The sequence below is a fragment of the Eptesicus fuscus genome, chromosome 6 (assembly GCF_027574615.1).
Source record: "Eptesicus fuscus isolate TK198812 chromosome 6, DD_ASM_mEF_20220401, whole genome shotgun sequence".
In the NCBI taxonomy this organism is placed as follows: domain Eukaryota; kingdom Metazoa; phylum Chordata; class Mammalia; order Chiroptera; family Vespertilionidae; genus Eptesicus; species Eptesicus fuscus.
The window spans coordinates 58,521,279-58,542,223 of NC_072478.1; the positions used below are offsets into that span (position 1 = coordinate 58,521,279).

The following is a 20,945-nucleotide window of genomic DNA, read 5'->3' on the forward strand; positions in this document are numbered from 1 at the left end:
TGATTTCAATTATTTTTTTAAAAAAAAATCTAATTCACTTATTAAATGTGGATAAATCCCAGAATTCTGCCCTGCCTAGCCCCCAAAGCTCCAAATGCCGGAGATAGGAAGCTGTGGTGTGAGTTAGTTGGTCTAAGCTTTTGGGCTGCTTCCAACTTCGCTAATGCTCGTGCCCTACAGGTCAAGGAAAGAAGTGATGTAATGCACTTAGCTGGGCCACTTTACAATGGAACGGAGAGGAGGAGGGCTCACAGGCGGTGACAAGTTTGGCGCATGACTTGCCCCAGGGATGCAGGAAACAAAAACATCGACAGCCATTGGCTGCGTCCCCTTCCGACCGGGTATCCAGCTCCCAGTCTGGAACCTTGAAACACTTATTTCCTGGGAAGAGGGGTGGCGCTAGCACACGGAGCGTCAGCCGTAAACACACACCACCCTACGGAGACTGGCAGCGTCCTCTCCGCTGGGATGGGCGTGGGGCCGAGGGTTTGCCACACGGTCCCCAGAAGGTTCCTCCAAAGCCAGCCGCAGAGGCAAGTCGCGGCGCCCAGAGCCCACGGAGGACCCGCGCGCGAGGAAACTGGGGCCACCTGGGCTCGCTCCGAGTGAACCGCGCTGCCGTCATTCATTCGCGGCGTCCGGAGCGTCCCGCCCGCGGGGCGCTGGGCTTCGCCGCGGGTGCGAGTGGTGCCGACGCGGAGAGCTAGCGCGCGGGGGGCCTCCAGGGCTCTGAGCGGCTCGAGACCGAGGCGGCCCGGAGTTTTGGTCGGCGCCGCGGGAGCAGCCGCACCCCAGTCCAGCTCGGCCCACGCCGCGGGGCCGAAGCAGCTCGTGTAGCCCGCAGCCTCGCCCACCGCCGAGCCGGATCCCGAGACTTAGCGACACCACTTCCTCCTCCTCCCGCTCCTCCCGCCGCCCTGGGCCGCGGCCGAGCTGCGGGCGGCAGGCCCGGGCGTCTGCGGCCGCGGGCTCGCGGGAGGCGGCGGCGGCGGCGCGCGGGGAGGATGCTGCTCACGGTGCCCGCGTCCTCGCCGTCCTCCCCGGCCGCCCGCGGGGGCTTTGTTGTGGCCGGGGCGCCGCGGGCCGCCCGCTGCTGAAGTCGCTTCCCGCCTGGGCGCGGGCGGGCGGGCGGGCGAGCGTGTCCGGGAGTGCGCGCCCGTGCGCGCCGGTGTGTGCAGCAGCCGCCCCGCCGCCCCATTGTGCGTGCGCCCGCGGCGCCCGGGAATATGTGGGTGAACCCAGAGGAGGTGCTGCTGGCCAACGCGCTGTGGATCACCGAGAGGGCCAACCCCTACTTCATCCTGCAGCGGAGGAAGGGGCACGCGGGGGATGGAGGCGGCGGCGGCGGGCTGGCTGGTAAGAATCCGCGGCCGGTCCCTGCGGGAGGGTGGGGGCCTCCCCCGAGCGCTGCGGCGCGGGCCGCGGCCCTGGGCTGCGGGCCCCCGAAACACCGCCCGGTGCCCTGGGGCTGAGCCACCCGTCCCACTCGGATGCTGGGAACGCCTCGGGAGTCGTGATTTTCAAACTGTTGAAAAGAGATGCTTCTTCTCTGACCCTGCCAGCCTATGGGCGCTTCGTGTACTGGGCGCCCCATAAGTGGGTGATGGGGATGGGAATGGAGACGAGCTAGTCTGGAGTGGGGGTAGCATCAGCTTTTAGGAACTGAATGCGGCACTGCTTTCCTCCCCCCACCCTTTAAAAAAGCTTTACGTGGGGGCACGAGAGGTGGAGGACGATTCATCCCTACTTCATTCCCTTTCGTGGTCATGGCAGGATCAGGTATAAAATGCTCTTTTGTTTGCAGGGAAGCAATCAGTAAGGAGCTGGTGCGGTCATTTCCTATAGTAGTTACGACCGCAGGGAATGAATAAGGAAAAAGGAATTTTTTGTTGTTGCGCCGAATTAGACACAGCAAAACAAGTTAGGTGGTAGTAAAAGGAATTAGCAGTCTTAACTGCATTGTAACTATTTTAACTCCATCACTTCTCCCCGCACCCTCTCGCAAGGTATTATTAATGTTATAACGATTACAAAAACCCTGCCATATCACTCAGGATTATAAAACCAGGCCCATATCCCAAGTCGTGCCATATCAGAAAGGTCTTCCTTTATCAGCTAACAAGCTTGCTTGGTGACAGGTTTTAAGTAATCTTCAAGTGCATCCTAGAGAAAGTGGACCTTTGCTCTCCATGTTGGTCAGAATGAACAGAATTGGATACTTTTTTTTCAATGAAAACGTCACCAGAAGAAACAGGCGAGGTTCAAGCAGGAGAGAGACTGCAGCAAAGAGAGGACCCTTGACCAACCACTTGAGAATGTTACCCTGCAGGAGCTTGTGTGCTAGGTAGATTTTTGCTTTTCAAAAGCCCTTAGAAGAAAACACTCTCGATATAATATGTATTCAGTTGTGATGGTAACTTATAAACTAGTTTTCTCAAGATTAAAATTCTAGCGTCCTGTTGTATGGCATTTACTGGTTTGAAAGATCTTGGCTAGTGCATCAGATTGCCCCTAAGTAATCTGATTTTTCTGCACTTTTCTACCACAGAAGAGAAGGGAACCTGCAGAACTGCAGACCCCGCTCTGTAAACTCTGACCAGGGTACTAGCATCAGAATTTCCCAGTTCATTTTGTAGAAGTTGTTTAACTACATACATGAATATGTAACTTGCGTGTCTAATATTGGGATCATCCCAGACTGTCCTTGAAGTCTAAGACAGCAATGCGGAGTTGGTAGTGTATTGTGTTAACAAAGAACATTTCCTGCCTGCGGTTAACCCTCCTACACCATGTAAACTACTGAGTATTTATTTTCCAGAGTCATTTGCAATAGGTTGTGAAATCTTCAGAGATGCAGAGCCTTCTTTTTCTAGGTAACATTTTTATTGTGTGCCTACTGACTCTTAGAGCTATAACCGACTGCAGCCCACTTGGAATCTCATCATTGATGGCATTTCAGATAAAGTTGAATCTTTTTAATTGAGAAATCATAGCTCTTACACATATTGCTGGAATAATTGAAATTATTGTCATTCCTGCCAACGAAGACTATTTTCAGCCCACAGGAAAAACTGTTTGCTCTGCTGGGTTGGCGCCACATCAAGCATGGCAGGAGCATTTCAAAAGTCCTCATTATGTACAGTATATTCTGATTCCAATGTGAATTCATTCATGCATTCATTAACTCACTAAATCACTTAACAAATATTTGTTGGCAGCTTCTGAAGGGCCGGTGTCACGAAGCTCACAGCCTAGTAGCAGTAAAGAAATGTTGATAAAATAGTCATGCAGATAAATTGATATGAACTTGCCACTGCACAGGGTCACAGCCTTGTTCAGAAACCAGAATCCAGCCTAATTGAAGTGAAGGGATTTCTGTGGAAGGACAGCTCAGATAGGGTTACCAGAGCCAGTGGGGCACGGTCACCTCCCTAGGTGGCAGGAATGATGATGCTGGAGAGTGTGAGCTGGAGCCAAGCAGGAGGGGCTTGGACCTCTGAAAAGCAGCCACCCCTAGAAACTCAGACCACTGCAAAAAGGGAATGGGGAAAGCATGCCACTGCCTCTCATCAGTGGAACCCAACAGGCCAGCTGGGCAGGGTGTCCTGGCGATCTAGCCCCTAGGGATCAGCCTCCAAGGAGAGATGGGGGGGGTGGGGCCTAATTGAGAATGACCAGCACTAAATCAGGAGAAGAACATGACGTTGCTCACCCCAGTCAGGAGTCGGGGTAGGAGTGGGGGCAAGGAAAGATTCCCTGAAGAAGTGACACTTGAGTTGACAGTTGAAGAAAGAAGAGCTTCATTAACCTGTGAGGAGTAAAGGGAAGAGCAAGTTTTGGGTATCAGTTGTTGGAGATTTTCTGGAAGCGCTCAGGGGCTTTCTATAATGTGCATGCATCGGGACCAGTACACATGGTCTGCTCATCAAATGAATGACAGATGGGTAGGAAACCTGCTCGGGGTGAATTGGCCAGGAGTGGTCAATGGTCCATGATACTTGGTAACATGTGAGTGCAAAAGGTGTAAAAAATAGTGGGCCACAGTTTTAATTCAGTTATTCTCTTCCTAATTCCAGGCAATATATGAATATATGTAGGTATTGACACAAGGATGTGTTTAAAAAAACAACAACAACAAAAATACCTCTGCTCATCTTGACCAGCAGGCCTGCACTGAGCCAAAACAGCTAGGGCCTTTAAGAGTTTCCTGGCATTCTTTGTCTTTTACATTTACACAACATTTTCAAGTCCATTTATTAAATTCCACCAAAACAAAACAACAGCAGCAATAAAGACCTTTGAACTGTTGGGATTTTGATTGAGCGTAAACTCTAGTATAAATAAATTTGGGCAAAATTGATACCTTTATAATATTGAGACTAATGGTCCATGAACATGGTATGTTCCTCGATTTATATAGATAGATATTTTAAATTTTCTCTCAGTGATGTTTCGTAGTTTGCTGTTCTAGGGACACTGCATATACTTTCTGCTTTGCTGTCCTCGTGCACAGAGAGGACCCACTTTATGAAGAGGTTTGAATGGAGGGGTGGTTCCCAGGCCTGCACACAAAGCCTGTTGTGTCGTTGTGTACAAATCAGGAATTTGTCATTGTGACTAGGCAGTTTGTAATACTAACAGCTGTGGCAGATACCACCTTGAGGTCTGGGGCCCCCATGTGTACTTCATGGCCAGTGGATACAGGCAGTGCCACAGGGGAATTAGAAAGCCACCAGGGCTGCTCTTCACACAGCTCTGTGTTCCCTGCTCCTCAAGGGCTCTGGTCTTTTCCAGTCCTTCCCTTCGCAAGCAGACAGCTGGAGTCAAGCCCCGGCCCGCCTGTTACCAAGAGATGTGATTTGGGAAGTTTCTTCCTTTCTGAGCTTGATTTTTTTATATATGTATAAGATGGTTTAATAACCTCTCAGCAATCGATGTGAGGATTATGGGAGATACGTGATGTCAAATACAGGAACTGTAAAGAGCCATTCATAGTTGACATCCCATCATTTTCCTCCCCTTGCTGATGATCTCATGTAGGTGTTAGGAGGCAACTGCTCTAAGCAATTCACACCCAAGTGTGAGCCATTCAGGGGTTCTGCAGTTTACAGAGACACGGCATTTTTAAAAGGGTGCTGTTAAAACAAATAGTATCTATCTGATATTTAGGTAACTTAAAAAGTTAAGTCAAATAATCAGGCTTTTTGTAAAGGGTAATTTTTGATCAGCAACTTTAAATTGTGTCTGCATACCTTTCCTCCCTGCCCCCCTCCTTCCCTACCTGGACATGCGCATTTTGAAAGCTCGGCCGGTAAACACAGTACAGATGCTCCTTGACTTACCGTGGGTTGCACCCTGATAAAACCATCCTAGTTGAAAATATCCTACCTTGAAAATGCATTTAATACACTTAACCTACTGAACATTGTAGTGTAGCCAACATTAAATGTGCACAAGCACTTACCATTAACCTGCAGTTGAGTAAAATCATCTAACACAAAGCCTTTTTCATTGAAGTGTTGAATATCTCAGGTAATATCTTATGCATATCACGTTCTCAGCATTGTATAGTCAAAAAATCATAAGTTGAACCATCATAAGTCAGGGATCCTCTGTATTCTCTCTCCTTCCCTCCCTTCCTCTATTCTTTCTCCTCTCTCTTCTCCCACTCTCTCCTTGCACAGATGACTCTCTGACAGTGGCAGATGGGACTATCAGAGAGAGGACTGGGGTAGAAGACAGGGAGGGGCCACCTCTCTGTATATATAGATACAGATGTAGATTTTGATAAAGATAGGCAGCTATAGATAGATGGTTAATTAGTTAATTGGGAATTTGTAACTTAGAAATATTGGTTCTAGTACAGTAGTCACCCCTTATTTGCAGTTTTGCTTTCCACGGTTTTAGTTACCCCTTGTCGATCACAGTAAAAAGTATTAAATGGACAATTCCAGAAATAAACAGTTCATACGTTTTAAATTGTGCACCATTCTGAGTAGAGTGATGAAATCTTGAGTTATCTCCTGCTTGGGAGGTGAATCATCCCTTTGTCCAGCAAATCCACGCCGTCTGTCTGATATCACAGTGTTTGTGTTCAAGTAGCCCTTATTTTACTTAATGACCCTAAAGACATTCATGTAACTTTTATCACAGTATATTATTGTAATTGTTCTATTTTTTTAAATTGTTCTATTTTTTATTGTTAGCTATGGTTGTTAATCTACCATGCCTAATATATAAATTTACCGTAACTTTATCAGAGGTATGTATGTATAGGAAAAAGCAGATATAGGGTTTGGTACTACCCATAATTTTAGTTATTCTCTGTGCGGGGGTGTCTTGAACTATTCCCCATGGATAAGGGGGGACCGCTGTAGTTAAGCCAGAGAGCCATGAAGAAGTCATTAACCCATTTCCCCCATTTCTTTGTGTGATGTTGTTGTTGCTTTCCTATTAGATGTGTGTTCTAGAAAGCTCAAAGGATAGGCCAGTTATTTTTTAAGGTGTTCTGAAATTGTCAGATGGCTTCTGGTTTGCTTCAAAGGGCATCTCACAGTTTTGATTTCCACATCCCTAGGAGCTGGTTTCCTATCGGTGGGATCCATTAAGGTTCTAACTCTCCATGGGAGATTTGGATTAGAAATTTTCATTGGGATGAATCAACTCTTCTACCTTGTGTTTGGTCCAAGTTGTACAAAGCTTGGTGAATAACTATCCAGTTCATGAGATGAGGTCTGTGATATGCACCCCTAACCTTTCAGCTCAGGTATTCTAAGACTTGCTGGGCAAGTATTTGCTGGAGGGAAGGTCAAGTAGAACATTGGGAACTTGAGCTCTGTTTACACTCTAAACTAAGGTGACCAGATTTTAACATTGGTAAAGCGGGACACCATTGACGGCGGGGGGGGGGGGTTCTTGATTAAAAATTTGGTCTATATGGAGCAACAAAAATTTTCATAGAACTCACAAAAATAGTATTGTAATATTTTTTTTAAATTTCAACATAAGTACAATTTACAAATATAATAAATAAAAAATTATGTATAGTATTATTTTATTCTTTGGCATATTTCTCATTTGAGTGAATTTTTTTTAGTAGATTGCTGTCGTTGTTTAAAAGGTCATGAATTTGCCGTAACGTAAGTCGTAAGTGTCACTTTCAAGGCCGGTGCTAGACTTTTTGCCGCCACTATAAAATATGAATAATACGAGTACTGTCTGCTAAATTCAAGAAAATTTATGTATTTATGAAATAAATAAATAAATTACCCAAATTTATGTATTTATGAAATAAATAAATAAATTACCCAAATTACCTGAATAGCTGATTTGTAATGACATCACTTGTTTAACTAGCTTACTAGCACGCAGTACGATGTGTATCGTCTGAGAGACAGTTACAAAATGTTTTCATCGTTGCCAATCCCAAAAAATGCCATTGTTCATTAAGTCCAAACAATGGTGGTCGAATTCTAACAACTGATCAACAATGCGAACTTTGATAAGCAGTTCTCAATAATCAGTTCTCAACAATTATTTGTTATTATTAAAGTTTAACATTATAAAATTAACAAAAATGATATAAAACTCATATCCTGGCTAAATAGCCACGTGGCTGCTGAAAACCGTATATTCCCTTCCCGTTCTCCCACCGTTCCCTAGCTTGTCGTGCATTCTTTCCAAAAATCGGTACTTTTTTAAAACGCCGCGGGACGCGGGACAAATTGTTAAAAATCGGGACTGTCCCGCCAAAAGCGGGACGTCTGGTCACCTTATCCTAGGATGCTAATCCGAGGATAAGAACCGCAACCCCCCCTTTCTTCCTGTCCTCTGTTTCACAATTGGATCACTTCTAATCTCTCAAATATGCCCCTGCCTGAGTGTAACCTGTGATCTTTAGGAAGAGCATGCCATATGCCCTCTGACTAACCATTTATCTGCTGTCACCTGTTTACCTGAGCACACTGTCCCTGCCCCCTCCACCCCACTCCTCACCCCCACCCGCACCCCCGTCTTTCCTCATAAAAATTCGTTTTCCCCTCTTCTGAAAACCCCAATCCTCATGGCAAATCCCATGGAATCTTCATAAAGGCATCATGTAGTTTTGTTTTTTTTAAAAGATTCATAAATTTATGGGCTTTTTTCCAGGGCTCTGTTCACCATGGCTATATACTAGTAATGAGGGTGTGTTTGACCAAGCAAGCTCTCCATGACTTTTTCACAACTTAAATAACTTAAGCTGTACCCTTGGTAGAAATATCTATGAGGATATAATAACTTCAGCTAGCAGAGGACACATCTTCCTCTTTTTTCGTGTGTGTGTGTGTGTGTGTGTGTGTGTGTGTGTGGCCATTTCAGTTTGTCTCAGGGACTGCCTATAATGGGATGGTATAGTTGTACTAAACTCTAGCATGTGTACTTTTAAAGGCCACTTAACAGATTTTTGCTGTGCCTGTCACCCACTTTTTTAAGGTTTAGATGAGCACAAAGATTTTATAAAGCCCTAAATACCTTTTCCTCCCTTGTTGTAACTCATCAGCTAGATCTTTGTCTTAAAGGATCGATAATGCTTACCACAGTACACAGAATAGGAGAGAGCATTTTTGAAAAGCTTAGTAAATGGGGATAATCCTTTTTGAAAGGGCCTTGGAAATGTCCTTCCAATAAAATGTAAATGTCAAAGAGAATATCTGTGTGTTTTAAGGTTGTTTATGGCAAGGATATTTACCTTTCATTGTAAATTGTATTTGCTGTGAAGGAGTTTAAACCTCTTTGGCGGTTGCTAAGCTAAGGGACTTTCTGGAATGGAAGGAGACGTAGCAATATTCTCTCCTAAATGTGTGACCGTGGTGCTTAACTTCTCTGAGAGTGTTTTCCATCTGAAAATGGGGATGGTGCTCCCTCCCCAGCTCACATGTTTTCTCTGGGGGTGAAATGAGATACTGAAAGTCCTTTGACAGCCAAAAGCATGTCAGGTATATTACAGTATGAGGATGCCGTGTTTCCAAATGAAGTCCTCTCTTAACAAAGTTTCATCCATCTACTCAGCAAAATCTGGTTGACCGCAGCGGCAGTATCAGGAATCTACTGAGCAGCCCTCAGTCCGGTGATCTGCGAGGACTAAGTCAAAATAATCTATAATAATAAAAGCGTAATATGCTCATCAGACCGGACGTCCTTCCGGATGTCCTTCCAAATGACCTTCCTGACGAAACGGCGGCTGTGGGGTCCATGGGGGCTGAGCCCCTTGCACGTTCATGCATCGGGCCTCTAGTGTGTACATAAAACAGCCTCGCCCACAAGGAGCTGAGAATCATTAAAAAGAAGGAAGGACAGAAGGGTGGGGGAAGGAAGAAGGAAGAAAAGGGAAAAGAAGAGAAGAGAAAGGAAAAGAAAGGAAAGATGTTTGATATAGTAACTGGGATGGTAAATTCTCAGGCTACTTGTTTCTGAAATCCAGGTGAAATTATTGCTTATTTCTTTATAAGTGGAATAATGCATTATTTTAATATCACACACACAGTTAAACAGTCTCATATACCGTGAGAATTTATGCACCTTTAGATTCTGTGTACTTTGCTTCTGGCACAAAGTAGGAAGCAGAGAGAAAGCCTGCTTAACTGTTATGGAATGGGAGGGCAGGGCGGCAGCTTTTGTCCAGGTTGCCTAGGTATAATCCGGAAGAATCTGGGTTTATAGAACTGAGTGTGTAAATGCATGTAATAAGCATTTAAACGTTGTTTAGTGTAAAGGTGCAGGATGGTTTGCTGGAATTAACAGGGAGAATGAAGATCCAGGCACTAAGAAGTATCAAATTTAGTCCCCCCAAAACCCTAAAGGATCTAGAAAAACATCTCTCAGAAAGAGAAGTTTCTCTGGAAGGATCTTGTGTTCTTGGGCAAGTCTGGTCCTGATACCAACTAAATAAAGGAGGGATTAGTACTTGGATATTTAATAACTCCTGGCATTTTAAACCCAAATAATTATTTTTAAAATTTACCTTTATTGTGGAAAGTATTACAGATGTCCCCCTTTCCCCCCATAAACCCCCTTCACCATGGACCTGTTCTCCCCTCACCCCCCAGGCCTTCACCACACCATTGTCTGTGTCCATGGGTTATGCATATATGCATAAAGTTCTTTGGCTAATCTCTCCCCCACAAACCTCCCCCCCGCCCCACCTTACCTCAGATTTATCAGTCTGTTCCGCTTCTAGGTCTCATGATCTATTTTTTTTAAAAATATATTTTTAATTGATTTCAGAGAGAAAGAGAGAGGGAGGGAGAGATAGAAACATCAATGATGAGAGAAAATCATTGATAAGCCAACCTCCTGCATGCCCCCTACTGGGTATTGAGCCCACAACCCCGGCTTGTGCCCTGAGTGGGAATTGAACTGTGACCTCCTGGTTCATAGGTCTATGCTCAACCACTGAGCTACACTGGTCAGGTTGGGTCTCTTTTGTTCATGAGTTTATTTTGTTCGTTAGATTACACATATGAGTGAGTTCATGTGATACTTGTCTTTCTCTGACTGGCTTATTTCGCTTAGCATAATACTCTCCAAATCCCTCCATGTTGTGTCAAAGGGTAAGAGATCCTTCTTTTTTACTGCTGCATAATATTCCATGGTGTAAATGTACCACAGCTTTTTTACCCACTCATCTACTGATGGGCACTTGGGCTGTTTCCATATCTTTGCTATTGTAAATTATGCTTCTGTGAACATAGGAGTGCATACATTCTTTCTGATTGGTGGTTCATTTTTCTGCCTGTTCTATGAAAGTGGAGTCTTCACCTCCCTATGGGCCTCCATTGGGTTCTGTGCTGTTAGGATGGACAAGTTGAACTTAGGGAATGTGGTTGAATGCAATTCCATTTTCACACCACAGAATCTCCTAGCATTAGTAGGGTTCATTAAAACTATGGGAACGTGTTCAAATTACGCATATCTCGAACATCTTAAAAGAAACAAAATAACTGATGTACACCTGGACTTCATGACTTTTATGAGAGCTTCACATTCTCAAACCTGATGAGGTGTTTTCAGTGTGTTGGCCTGTGATACCTGAAATGGGGAAAGGGGGAGGCGGGAGAGAGAGAAACCAGAAACCAGTTAATGGCAATTCTATATGAGGACTGTGTGATATAGGAAAAATCCAAAAAGGAGAAAAAGTAAGAATTAAGGGTACTAAAAGGTACAAACAATACCAGCAGGATCTGGCATGGACCTCAGAATGGCACTAAATGCTTCCATTTATTTGCATTGCATATGCCTTCATTTCATCAAAGAAATAGATTTTCACCTTCTCTAAAATGGCTAACAAATTGAAAGCTCTGACAGAACTGTGACTTTCCTACCATTTAAAGTTTACGTATATATACACCCTCATGTAACTCAGAAGCTGCTTGAACTTGAGAAAATTGTTTCCTTTCCCCTTATATTGGAGAGAGGCCAACATTCCTGACTGTTATTGAACATGGTATCAAAAGAATGTGCCTGAAGTCTGTAGCCAGTGACCTTTATAATCACTGTACACTTTTGATGGGGAAGTATTTACCACAATACTTTCTTTAACTTAAGTGCAGTAGAATCTACTTGTTTTTAGCTTTAGCCTTGGCGACAGGCCAAATAGCACAATGATGTCCTGTACTGCCCCTACAAATATTTTAAAAATAAATACACATGAGAATCCTCGTGTGTGTGTGTGTGTGTGTGTGTGTGTGTGTGTGTGTGTTTATATATATACATACACACTAGAGGCCCGATGCATGAAATTTGTGCACTGAGGGATGGCGGGGGAGCCCACGGGGAGAGGGCCTAAGTGGCAGTCGGACATCCTTAGCGCTGCTATGGAGGCAGGAGAGGCTCCCACCACCGCCGCAGCACTTGCCAGCCTTGAGCCCCGCTCCCCCTGTGGGAGCGCACTGACCACCAGGGGGCAGCTCCTGCGTTGAGCGTCTGCCCCCTGGTGGTCAGTGTGCGTCATAGCAACCGGTCGTTCCTCCGTTCAATCGATTTGCATATTACCCTTTTATTATATAGGATTTGGTAGACTCTGGTTTTTTAGAGAACATTATCTGTGGAGAAAGAGTTTCATTAGAAAAGGTAATATTGCTTCTGCAGGGCCATTGGGTAATGGAAGAGAGGTGCTGGAGGTGTAAAGAGAGGCCAGCTGATGTCTCAGGTGCAGTCTACAGCATGCAGTGGTTGGATGAGCTCTTTTTTATTTTGCCTTATCTCTATTTTTACTCGCTGGCTAATTCATCACTCACTAGTTCATTTATTTATTCGTCCGTTCACTCATTCACCCATGAAACAGATATTAGGTGTTTGCTACATTTCTTTTTTTAAAACCAAAAATGCAGAAATATATGACATCATCCCTATGGTTGAGAAACTGGATTCAGCAAGAATCTGCACAGATGTTTAAGACTGAAATGAGTTTCTTGGGTTTTGTTGGGACTTAATGAGAGAGGCTGTGAAATGCAGATTGGATTGTGTGTGCCCTCTATGGAGAATTGTGACTTGTGCGGGATGGGGATATGTCATCGTGGATCGTCCACCCTCTCATCCTAGGTCATAGGTGGTTTGAGACTCTGCCCCAGGCTGGGGTCAGAGAGCCTGGCAGTGAGCACGGGAATGGGCCAGGCTGCTCCCCAGCTGTGGGCAGTGACACAAAGGGGGAGACCAAGGTGAAGCAAGACTCAGGGGTGGAAGAGTCTGACCCCCTCAGAGACTGGAAAATCAGGGTCAAGGCAGTCGTCATCGGGGGCAGTGAATAGAGGCAGCTCCTCTCAAAGAGAGTAACTAGTTCCAGCTGCGTTCTGTGTACTGTGTTCTGTGTTCAGTGTCTACCTGCTGGGGGTCTGTGTACATCCTCAGGCTGAGTTCTCCATAATTTTTAAACTTGATATTTCATTTTTATGGTAATAATAATATGAAAATAAAATACTCTTTTAAAAATATGTTTTTTATTGATTTCAGAGAGGGAGAGAGAGTGAGAAGATAGAAACATCCATGATGAGAGAGAATCATTGATCAGCTGCCCTCCTACACACCCCCTACTGGGGATTGAGCCTGAAACCCGGGCATGTGACCTGACTGGGAATTGAACCATGACCTCCTGGCTCATAGGTCGACACTCAACCACTGAGCCACAACGGCCGGACATAAAGTAATCTTAATACAAGTTATTTTGGGTTATTGGAATGACTACTGTAGGGCTAACACCTGGTGCTAGTGCTCCGGTTAGCACTTGCATTTACGGCTGAGAGCAGCTTGAATAACAAAAAGATGCATTTGGCCAAAGGAAGGTCCGTTAATTGCACAACACTGTACACAAGGTTTTCTGAATTTGAATAGAGGAAAAGGAGAGTCACTGCATTGCATAGCGAAAGGCAATGCATAAGCTGAATCCCAGGAACCTGTGCAGTGTTCCCTATGCAAGTGACAGTTTACTGTCAACAAAACAACCTCATTGTTCACTGTAATTAATGAGGTCTTTTCAGACTTTTGTTAGTTTTATAGTTTTGCTGCATTTAATTTGAAAATATATTTTGGTTTTCTAATTATAAATGAGCTCTGTGCATAAGAAGTTTTTACTTGGATTTATGTTTGTATGTATTTAAATAACACCATTTGAAGGGGAAAAAAGGTAGAATGAGTTGGGGTTGTGAGATGGTTTCTATCTTTAAGGTTTGTAGTTCACATTTGGGAAACTGAAAGAGAGAAGAGACCAGGAAAGATGATTCTTAGCTCCCCCTGAAGCCTCCCTAAATTCTTGAAGTTAATGATTAATGTTCTCAGCAAACAATGCCTTTGAGACAGTCACGAAGACCCTTTGGAAAATGTAAATGTTTTTAGTAACAATACGTTTATTTATATGGTTCAAAGATCCAATGATACTAAAAGGTAGACAGTGGAAAACTTCTCAGCCCTGTTACCCACTCGCAGTGACCACGGTATTCACGCTTTGTGTATCTTCCCCAGATCCTTTTTGCATGTACAAGCGAATACCAGGTATGGCTTTATCCCAGCCTTCCCCCAGCCCCTTGTACAGAAAGGTTTTTCTGCACTTTTCCGTAAGCAGTATGTCTTCTTATATCAGGACATAGATGTCGTCATTCTTTTTTTTTTTTTTATAGCTGCTATTATCCAGTTATGTGGCAATGCCATATATTTAACCACTTCCCTATTAATAGATACTTAGGTTATGTTCGTACATTTACTATAAAATTGATGCTGCAGCCCTAACCGGTTTGGCTCAGTGGATAGAGTGTCCGCCTGCGGACTGAAGGGTCCCAGGTTCGATTCCGGTCAAGGGCATGTACCTTGGTTGCGGGCACATCCCCAGTAGGGGGTGTGCAGGAGGCAGCTGATCGATGTTTCTCTCTCATCAGATGTTTCTAACTCTCTATCTCTCTCCCTTCCTCTCTGTAAAAAAGTCAATAAAATATATTTTAAAAATTGATGCTGCAATAAATAACCTTGTGCATGTCATTTAGTCAAGTGAAACATGGCTAAAGGATAAACACCAAGAAGTAGAATTGCAAGGCCATTGGGTACATGCATTTGGAATTTTGGTAGATATTGTTGCCAAATCACCATCCTGTGGGGTTTTAGCAAGTTACAGTCTCACAGCGGTGTGTGCAGAGAGCCAGTATCCCCAGTGCTGTTAAAGGGAATGTGTTATCAAACTTGGGGTTCTTGTCATTCTGATACGAGAAAAGGGCATCTTAGTTGATTTTTAATGTACATTTCTTTTATAAGTGATGTTGGACGTTTTTCATATGGTTACCAGTCATTTCTGTTTCTTCTGTAAACTGTCTGATATTGTTCTTTGCCCACTTTTTATTGGGTGGCTGCTCTTTTTCTTTCCAACATTTAGGAACTATTTATATATTAGGGACATGAGCCCTTGCCTGGGATTTGAACTGCATCTTTTTTTCCTAGTTTGTCTTTTTTGTTGTTGTTAATCCTCAACCGAGAATATTTTTCCATTGATTTTTAGAGAGAGTGGGAGGGAAGAGGAGAGACACACAGAGAGAGAAATATTGATGTGAGAGAGATACATTGACTGGTTGCCTCCCATATGCACCCCGACCAGGACCGGGGATCAAGCCTGCAACCAAGGTACATGCCCTTGACCAGAATCAAACTTGGGATCCTTCAGTCCACAGGCTGATGCTCTATCCACTGAGCCAAACCAGCTAGGGCCCTAGTTTGTCTATCGTGTTTTTGTCCTGTAGAAATATGGGGGTTTTGTGTAGAAGAATATACCCTTTTCATATGTGGTTTCTTGATTGTGAATCATAGTTACAAAGCCTTTCCACTCAGATTCGAAGGGAATTTTGAAAAAGCCTTGCAAAAACAAGGCTGAATAGGTTGCTGTCCTGGGCTGAATCACAGCCACGTGGCATTGAACTCGCTGTGGCTCATCCTACATCTTTCTTGTCTAACGTAGCTTCAGGGAGCTGAAGCTGGACGAGGACATTTCCAGTTGCCTATCGAACCAGTAACAGACCCGCTCTGTTCTTAGTCGGCATCTTGTTTCCTTTTCTTGGCATATTTTGAGAAGGTGGAAAGAGAAAGGTAGAGCAGAAGTGACCAGCTGACCTTGGAAACTGCAGTGACTTTGCATTAACCAGGCCATTCATTACACAGTATCTTACCACTTGTGATTTTTATCACTTTTATTATCTTAAATTTATTCAGAAAGCAGTGCTACCTGTAGAGTCTTTGAGGTTTTCTATATATAGTATCATGTCATCTGCAAATAAGGACAGTTTTACTTCTTTTCCAATTTGGATGCCTTTTATTTCTTCTTCTTGTCTGATCGCTATGGCTACTTCTAGTACTATGTCGAGCAGGAGTGGTGAGAGTGGGCATCCTTGTCTTGTTCCTGTTCTTAGGGGAAATGAGTTTAGTTTTTGCCCATTGAATATGATGTTGGCTGTAGGTTTGTCACATAGGGCTTTTATTATGTTGAGATATGATCCCTCTACTCCCACTTTGCTGAGAGTTTTTATCAAGAAAAGGTGTTGGATTTTTTTCAGATGCTTTTTCTGCATCAGTTGATATGATTATGTGATTTTTGTCTCTCAGTTTGTTTATGTGATGTATCACATTTATTGATTTGTGGATATTGTACCATCCTTGCATCCCTGGAATAAATCCCACTTGGTCATGGTGTATGATCTTTCTAATGTATTGCTGAATACGATTTGCTAGAATTTTGTTGAGGATTTTAGCATCTATGTTCATCAAGGATATTGGCCTGTAGTTCTCTTTTTTTGTGGTGTCTTTATCTGTATTGCTGTCAATCTCTCCCTTGATATCCTCCAGAAGTTTTTTTTTATGTATTTGGGTGCTCCTGTATTGGGTGTGTATATGTTTACCAGAGTTATATCTTCTTGTTGGATTGCTTATGGAGCCTATATTAATATTTTCTCACTTCGGTACTTCTAAGAGCTTGTCCAGATTGGAAGGAAGCTGTCCTAGACTGGGAAGTAATGGTGTAAATCAGTTCGTTTGAAGCCAGGTCTGTTAGTGATGCCTCTCACAGTAAACCCTTCAAGGAAGGCCTTAATGATGAAGTTGTGGTCTATGGACATCCTTCTTACTTAGTCACTCAGGGTCTTGAGAAGAGAAGCTGCGAGTGTATAGCATATGAGGGGTAATTACTAGGAGTTATTAGAGTTTGTTACTCAAGATGCCATAATCACTCAGACACAGTACGGCCTTTTTCATTTGAAAGGACTCTAATGAGTAGGTACTGTGATTTCCATCATACAGTGTAATTTGATAGTCTAAGAAAAAATGAAAGCTCACCCACCTCCGAAAGGAAGTTGAAAGAAATTAAGAAGAGGGAGGAAAGGGGGCAAGGGGCAAGAGAGGGAATGAGAGATGCTGAGAGAGAACCCCCAAGAGTAATTAGCCATAATTCAGTGACCAGGGAGGAGAGTTACAGGCAGAATCCAATGTTCGGAGAAGGAAAGAAGAGAGGAGGATGGGAGGCACACCCAGGAAGGGGCGAGTGACATTTCAGACAAGTGTTGCTGAGAGTCTTTTCAAACTAAAATGTAAATGAATAGCAGCAGGGAGCGGAAAATAATGGTTTGTTTTAATAATAGTTGAAGAATGAAAGGTTTAGAATGATATCATACTTTAAGAATTGTCATTAGGCCTGAATCATACTGTTATCTCTCCGATGTTATTTCCCAGACTAGTGATTCCCCACTAAACCAAAGTTTTCTTAAGATCAACATAACATTTCACTGCTGGACACCAGATATATGGGAAATCACTGTGCGAATGTTTGCTGGATGGATGGATGGATGAATGATCTGTTTGGGGCATATTTAGACCTCTGGCATAAGTTCAGACTGAATAAAGATACTTAGGGTCTTGGCTTTATTGTAATAGTGACTCACCTCTCTGTAGAACCAGATGGAAAGGTTAACGAAAAGGATTCCAACAACCACACTTGGGCTCAGTGTACACTGCCGCTGTCCCTTCCATGTTTCTGAGCCTTTTTTTTTTTTCTGTTGATGGGGAATGAATGAATGAATTGAAAAATGATCAGTGGTCCATGGAACTTCTCAAATGACCAAACACCTTTTTTAGTCATGGCATCTATGGTGGTCACTCTGATAGAACAATAACTGGTTCATATGCCCAGATGATATTCTGTTCCTCTCCTTGCCTTCTGGCAGTTGGAACTATGCTGACTGTTGAAGGCAGGCCTGAGTAAATCTCTCATCCACCACAGGTCCCCTGCTGCAGTGGATTGGACATCAGTTATTACTTCCATTGATTGCAAAGCAGGCGTCAGGCCTGTGGGAATCCAGGATTGTAGAGTGTGTCAGTGCTGGGTTGATGATGGACAGGCCAGACCTGGGAGAGTGGAGCTAGGAACTTGGACCCACGGAGGCTAGGCATGGTGTCTGAGGAAGTATCGGCAGAAGGCAGTCAGGTAGGGCCTAGGCAGAGGTGAGCGGGTGTTAGCAAGAAGGGAGATGGTGTGCTAAGGGAATTGGGATGTTGGGCAACATACTGAGACTGACAGTCAGCCACTGGAGAATGACTCCAGACATGGGGTCAAAATGATCCGTTATTAACAAGACCACCAAGCAAGTTGGAGGTTCCTCAGGTACTCTGACACAGAACGGAGCCTGTAGCCATGTGCCAGTATTTCGTGTCCCCCCCACTCTGGGACTTAGGAAGGTGAAGAAAGAGAGAGGATGAAGAAAGACTTAGAAGGTGAAGAAAGAGAGAGGAGTTCTTTGGGACCACCACTGCAGGCTCACAGGCTGGGCGGCTGCATCAGGGTCAGAAGCAGGCTAACCGGACTTCCAAGGCAGTGCCTGTTGCAAGTAATTCATTTTAAGGGGGAAGCATCTTTATTTATGAAAATTTCTTAGCAGTTAACACAAGTAAGGGTTAAAGAGCATATTGCCATCTTTATAGATTGTTGGTGAAATACAAGAAAGGAAATGGAAGGAGGCTGTATGCTGTGGGATCTAAAGTAGATAAGGACGGAAATAAGGTTGTATTTTCTAGAAGCTAAAGAAAGTCTTGGTTATTACTCTTTGTATCTGTACTATTTCCCTCTGAGCATCCTCAACACCCTTAAAGACGTTATTCTAGCCTGGCTGGCCTGGCTCAGTGGTTGAGCGTCAATCTATGAGCCAGGAGGTCAGGGTTCGATTCCCAGTCAGCGCAGAAGCCTGGGTTGTGGGCTCGATCCCCAGTATGGGGCATGCAGGAGGCAGCTGATCAGTGATTCTCTCTCATGATTGATGTTTCTCTCTCTCTAAAATCAATAAAAAATACATATATTTTTTAAAAAGGCATTGTTCTAGAAGCCGGTGTAATCAAAGTACCACAGCGTCGGTGTCCTGCTGCCCTAGGTCCAGTGCTGACACTTACGTAGCCATGTGCCCGCTGGGCCAGTTACTTCTCTTCTCTGAGCCCCGGTGTCCTCATCCATGCAACAGGGCGAACAGTTGTATATATGTCAGAGGATGGTGTGAGGATTAAGGAGAAAGTGCATACAAACTGGTTAGGAAAGCTGCTGGCCTATGGTCACTGCTGTTCACCGTTATCGGTGAGATTGGTTGTTGTTTTAAGTGTCAGCTGGAATAGTATATGTATGGCTGGCATATATGGTGCATTGCTTTTCATTTCTCTAACCCCAGTGTGAACAAGGCTTCAGTGGAACAGGTGGAAATGGGAGCTCTGTACCTGAGTTGGGTGTCTCAAGTGACACAGCTTCGCAGTGAGGAAGTGGGGACTTGAACCAACCGCCTCCGACGACTTTGCACAGCCCTGAGAGGGCCCTGCCACGTTAGGAGCGTTCCTATTTTCCACCAGACGTTCCTAGACCAACGCCAACATCTAAATGGTTGCCCTGCCTTGCTGGGTACTCGCCCGAATTTAAGTTAAAGGTTAGTTTTTCTAGGGGTTTCCCTGATGATTTTTTTGGGGGAAATGATTTGAAATATGCATGTTGTTAATCCCCTAATCATTGGGCTCGCTCATTGTGAAAGTGTTTGGCCTTTATGGTTGTTTATTCCTTGGACTATCTGGGCATAGTTTATATGGGGCGGCCTCGACCCACTTTTCCTTGGGGTCCTTTCAGGGGAGTGAGGACTAAGCATCAGAGACCCTCAAACTTTTACAAAGAGGGGTTTTGCGATCCTAATGAAAAATTTCTGAGAACTAGCTCAGACAAGCAAAGGTCGGGCACATGTCACACGAGTCACCTCCCGATGCACATATTCAGTTGTATTGTTTTCTTATAAGAAAAAGAAAAAATATCTATATTTCATGTACATAAAGTAAAACATGTATATGTCATCTGGGAAAACAACATACTGTCAACTGAACGATGTGAGTCTGCATTGAAGTGAAATGCATAGAAACTTGGCAATGTGCTACTATTTGAAAAGCATTTCGTGCTTAGTTTAGTCTAATGCAGAGCTTTCCACCCATGTTCACGTCAGCACACTTTGAAAGTGGTAGCATTTGCAGGGTCCACGGGGTAAGGCCCCGCTCAGCTGCCCCCAGGGCTGAGGGGTCTGTATGCAGCCACACGTGGGGGCCTCTCCTGGGAAGTGGTGGCCTAATAGATGCAGAGAAGAAGGGGCGGGCCCCTGGGAACCTCTGGAGCCCCGCTTTCTTGTCTCTCTCCTGGACTGCACCGTGTGGCACCCAGTGGAAACCCTGAGTGTCTGCAGCCCGCACCTCTCAATCGCCTACCCTTCACGCCCTGCTGAGCGGCGGGAAGGATCTGTTTTCCTGATCCACCTTCTAGATTTCCCAGTTCCCTGGCTCTGGAGCCAGCAGGTGCCAGGTGAGGTGCCTGGCGCTGCGCAAGCCTGTTGGGAAGGGAGTGGCTGCCTCCGCCTCTGTGCCCAGTATCTTCCTTGCCAGCTGTGGTGACAGCTGACATGCTGTCGGGAAATTGATTTGATAGCCGTTAAGGAGACATTGTCACAACAGGAAAAGGGGAGTCCTGTGTAAGCCGATAAGGAGGGTGAATTAGCCATGAAGGAAAAACCATTGTCTCTCTCGGGTCCTTTATGTCATAGCTGTGGAACAGGATGGCCTGTGAGGTTTGAAGAGGCATCTTAAATACTGTTCATTTGTAACTGGAAAATTAAAAACAACTTGGGCTTTTTTCTTCACCCTTCCCCCCATCCTTAATACAATTTACAGAAAGGAAAGTTGGGGCAACTGTCTGTTTTCTGTTTATTCAAAGGGAATATTGGTTGAGAAACATTGGCAGAAAGGGAATTCTTGCATGTGATTATCTTTTTAAAAAGTTTAAAGATATTTATTTTGGTGTAATCTGTTTGTTGTTGTTTCAGCCTTGTGTTCATTAAATTCAAAGAAAGAAACCATAATATGAGGTTTGTGGGTTTTTTTTAGAGCCCCCA

The 20,945-nt window shown here is 44.3% G+C and overlaps 1 protein-coding gene across 1 annotated transcript in view; it reads left to right on the plus strand.

The window, feature by feature from the left end:
• Positions 1-397: 397 nt before the first annotated feature.
• TBC1D9 (TBC1 domain family member 9) overlaps positions 398-20,945 on the plus strand; it is an 81,908-nt gene continuing 61,360 nt past the window's right edge. The window contains exon 1 of the mRNA XM_008143713.3: positions 398-1,356. Coding sequence (XP_008141935.2) covers positions 1,227-1,356 — 130 coding nt within the window. The 5' untranslated portion in view covers positions 398-1,226. The remainder of the gene's footprint in view (positions 1,357-20,945) is intronic.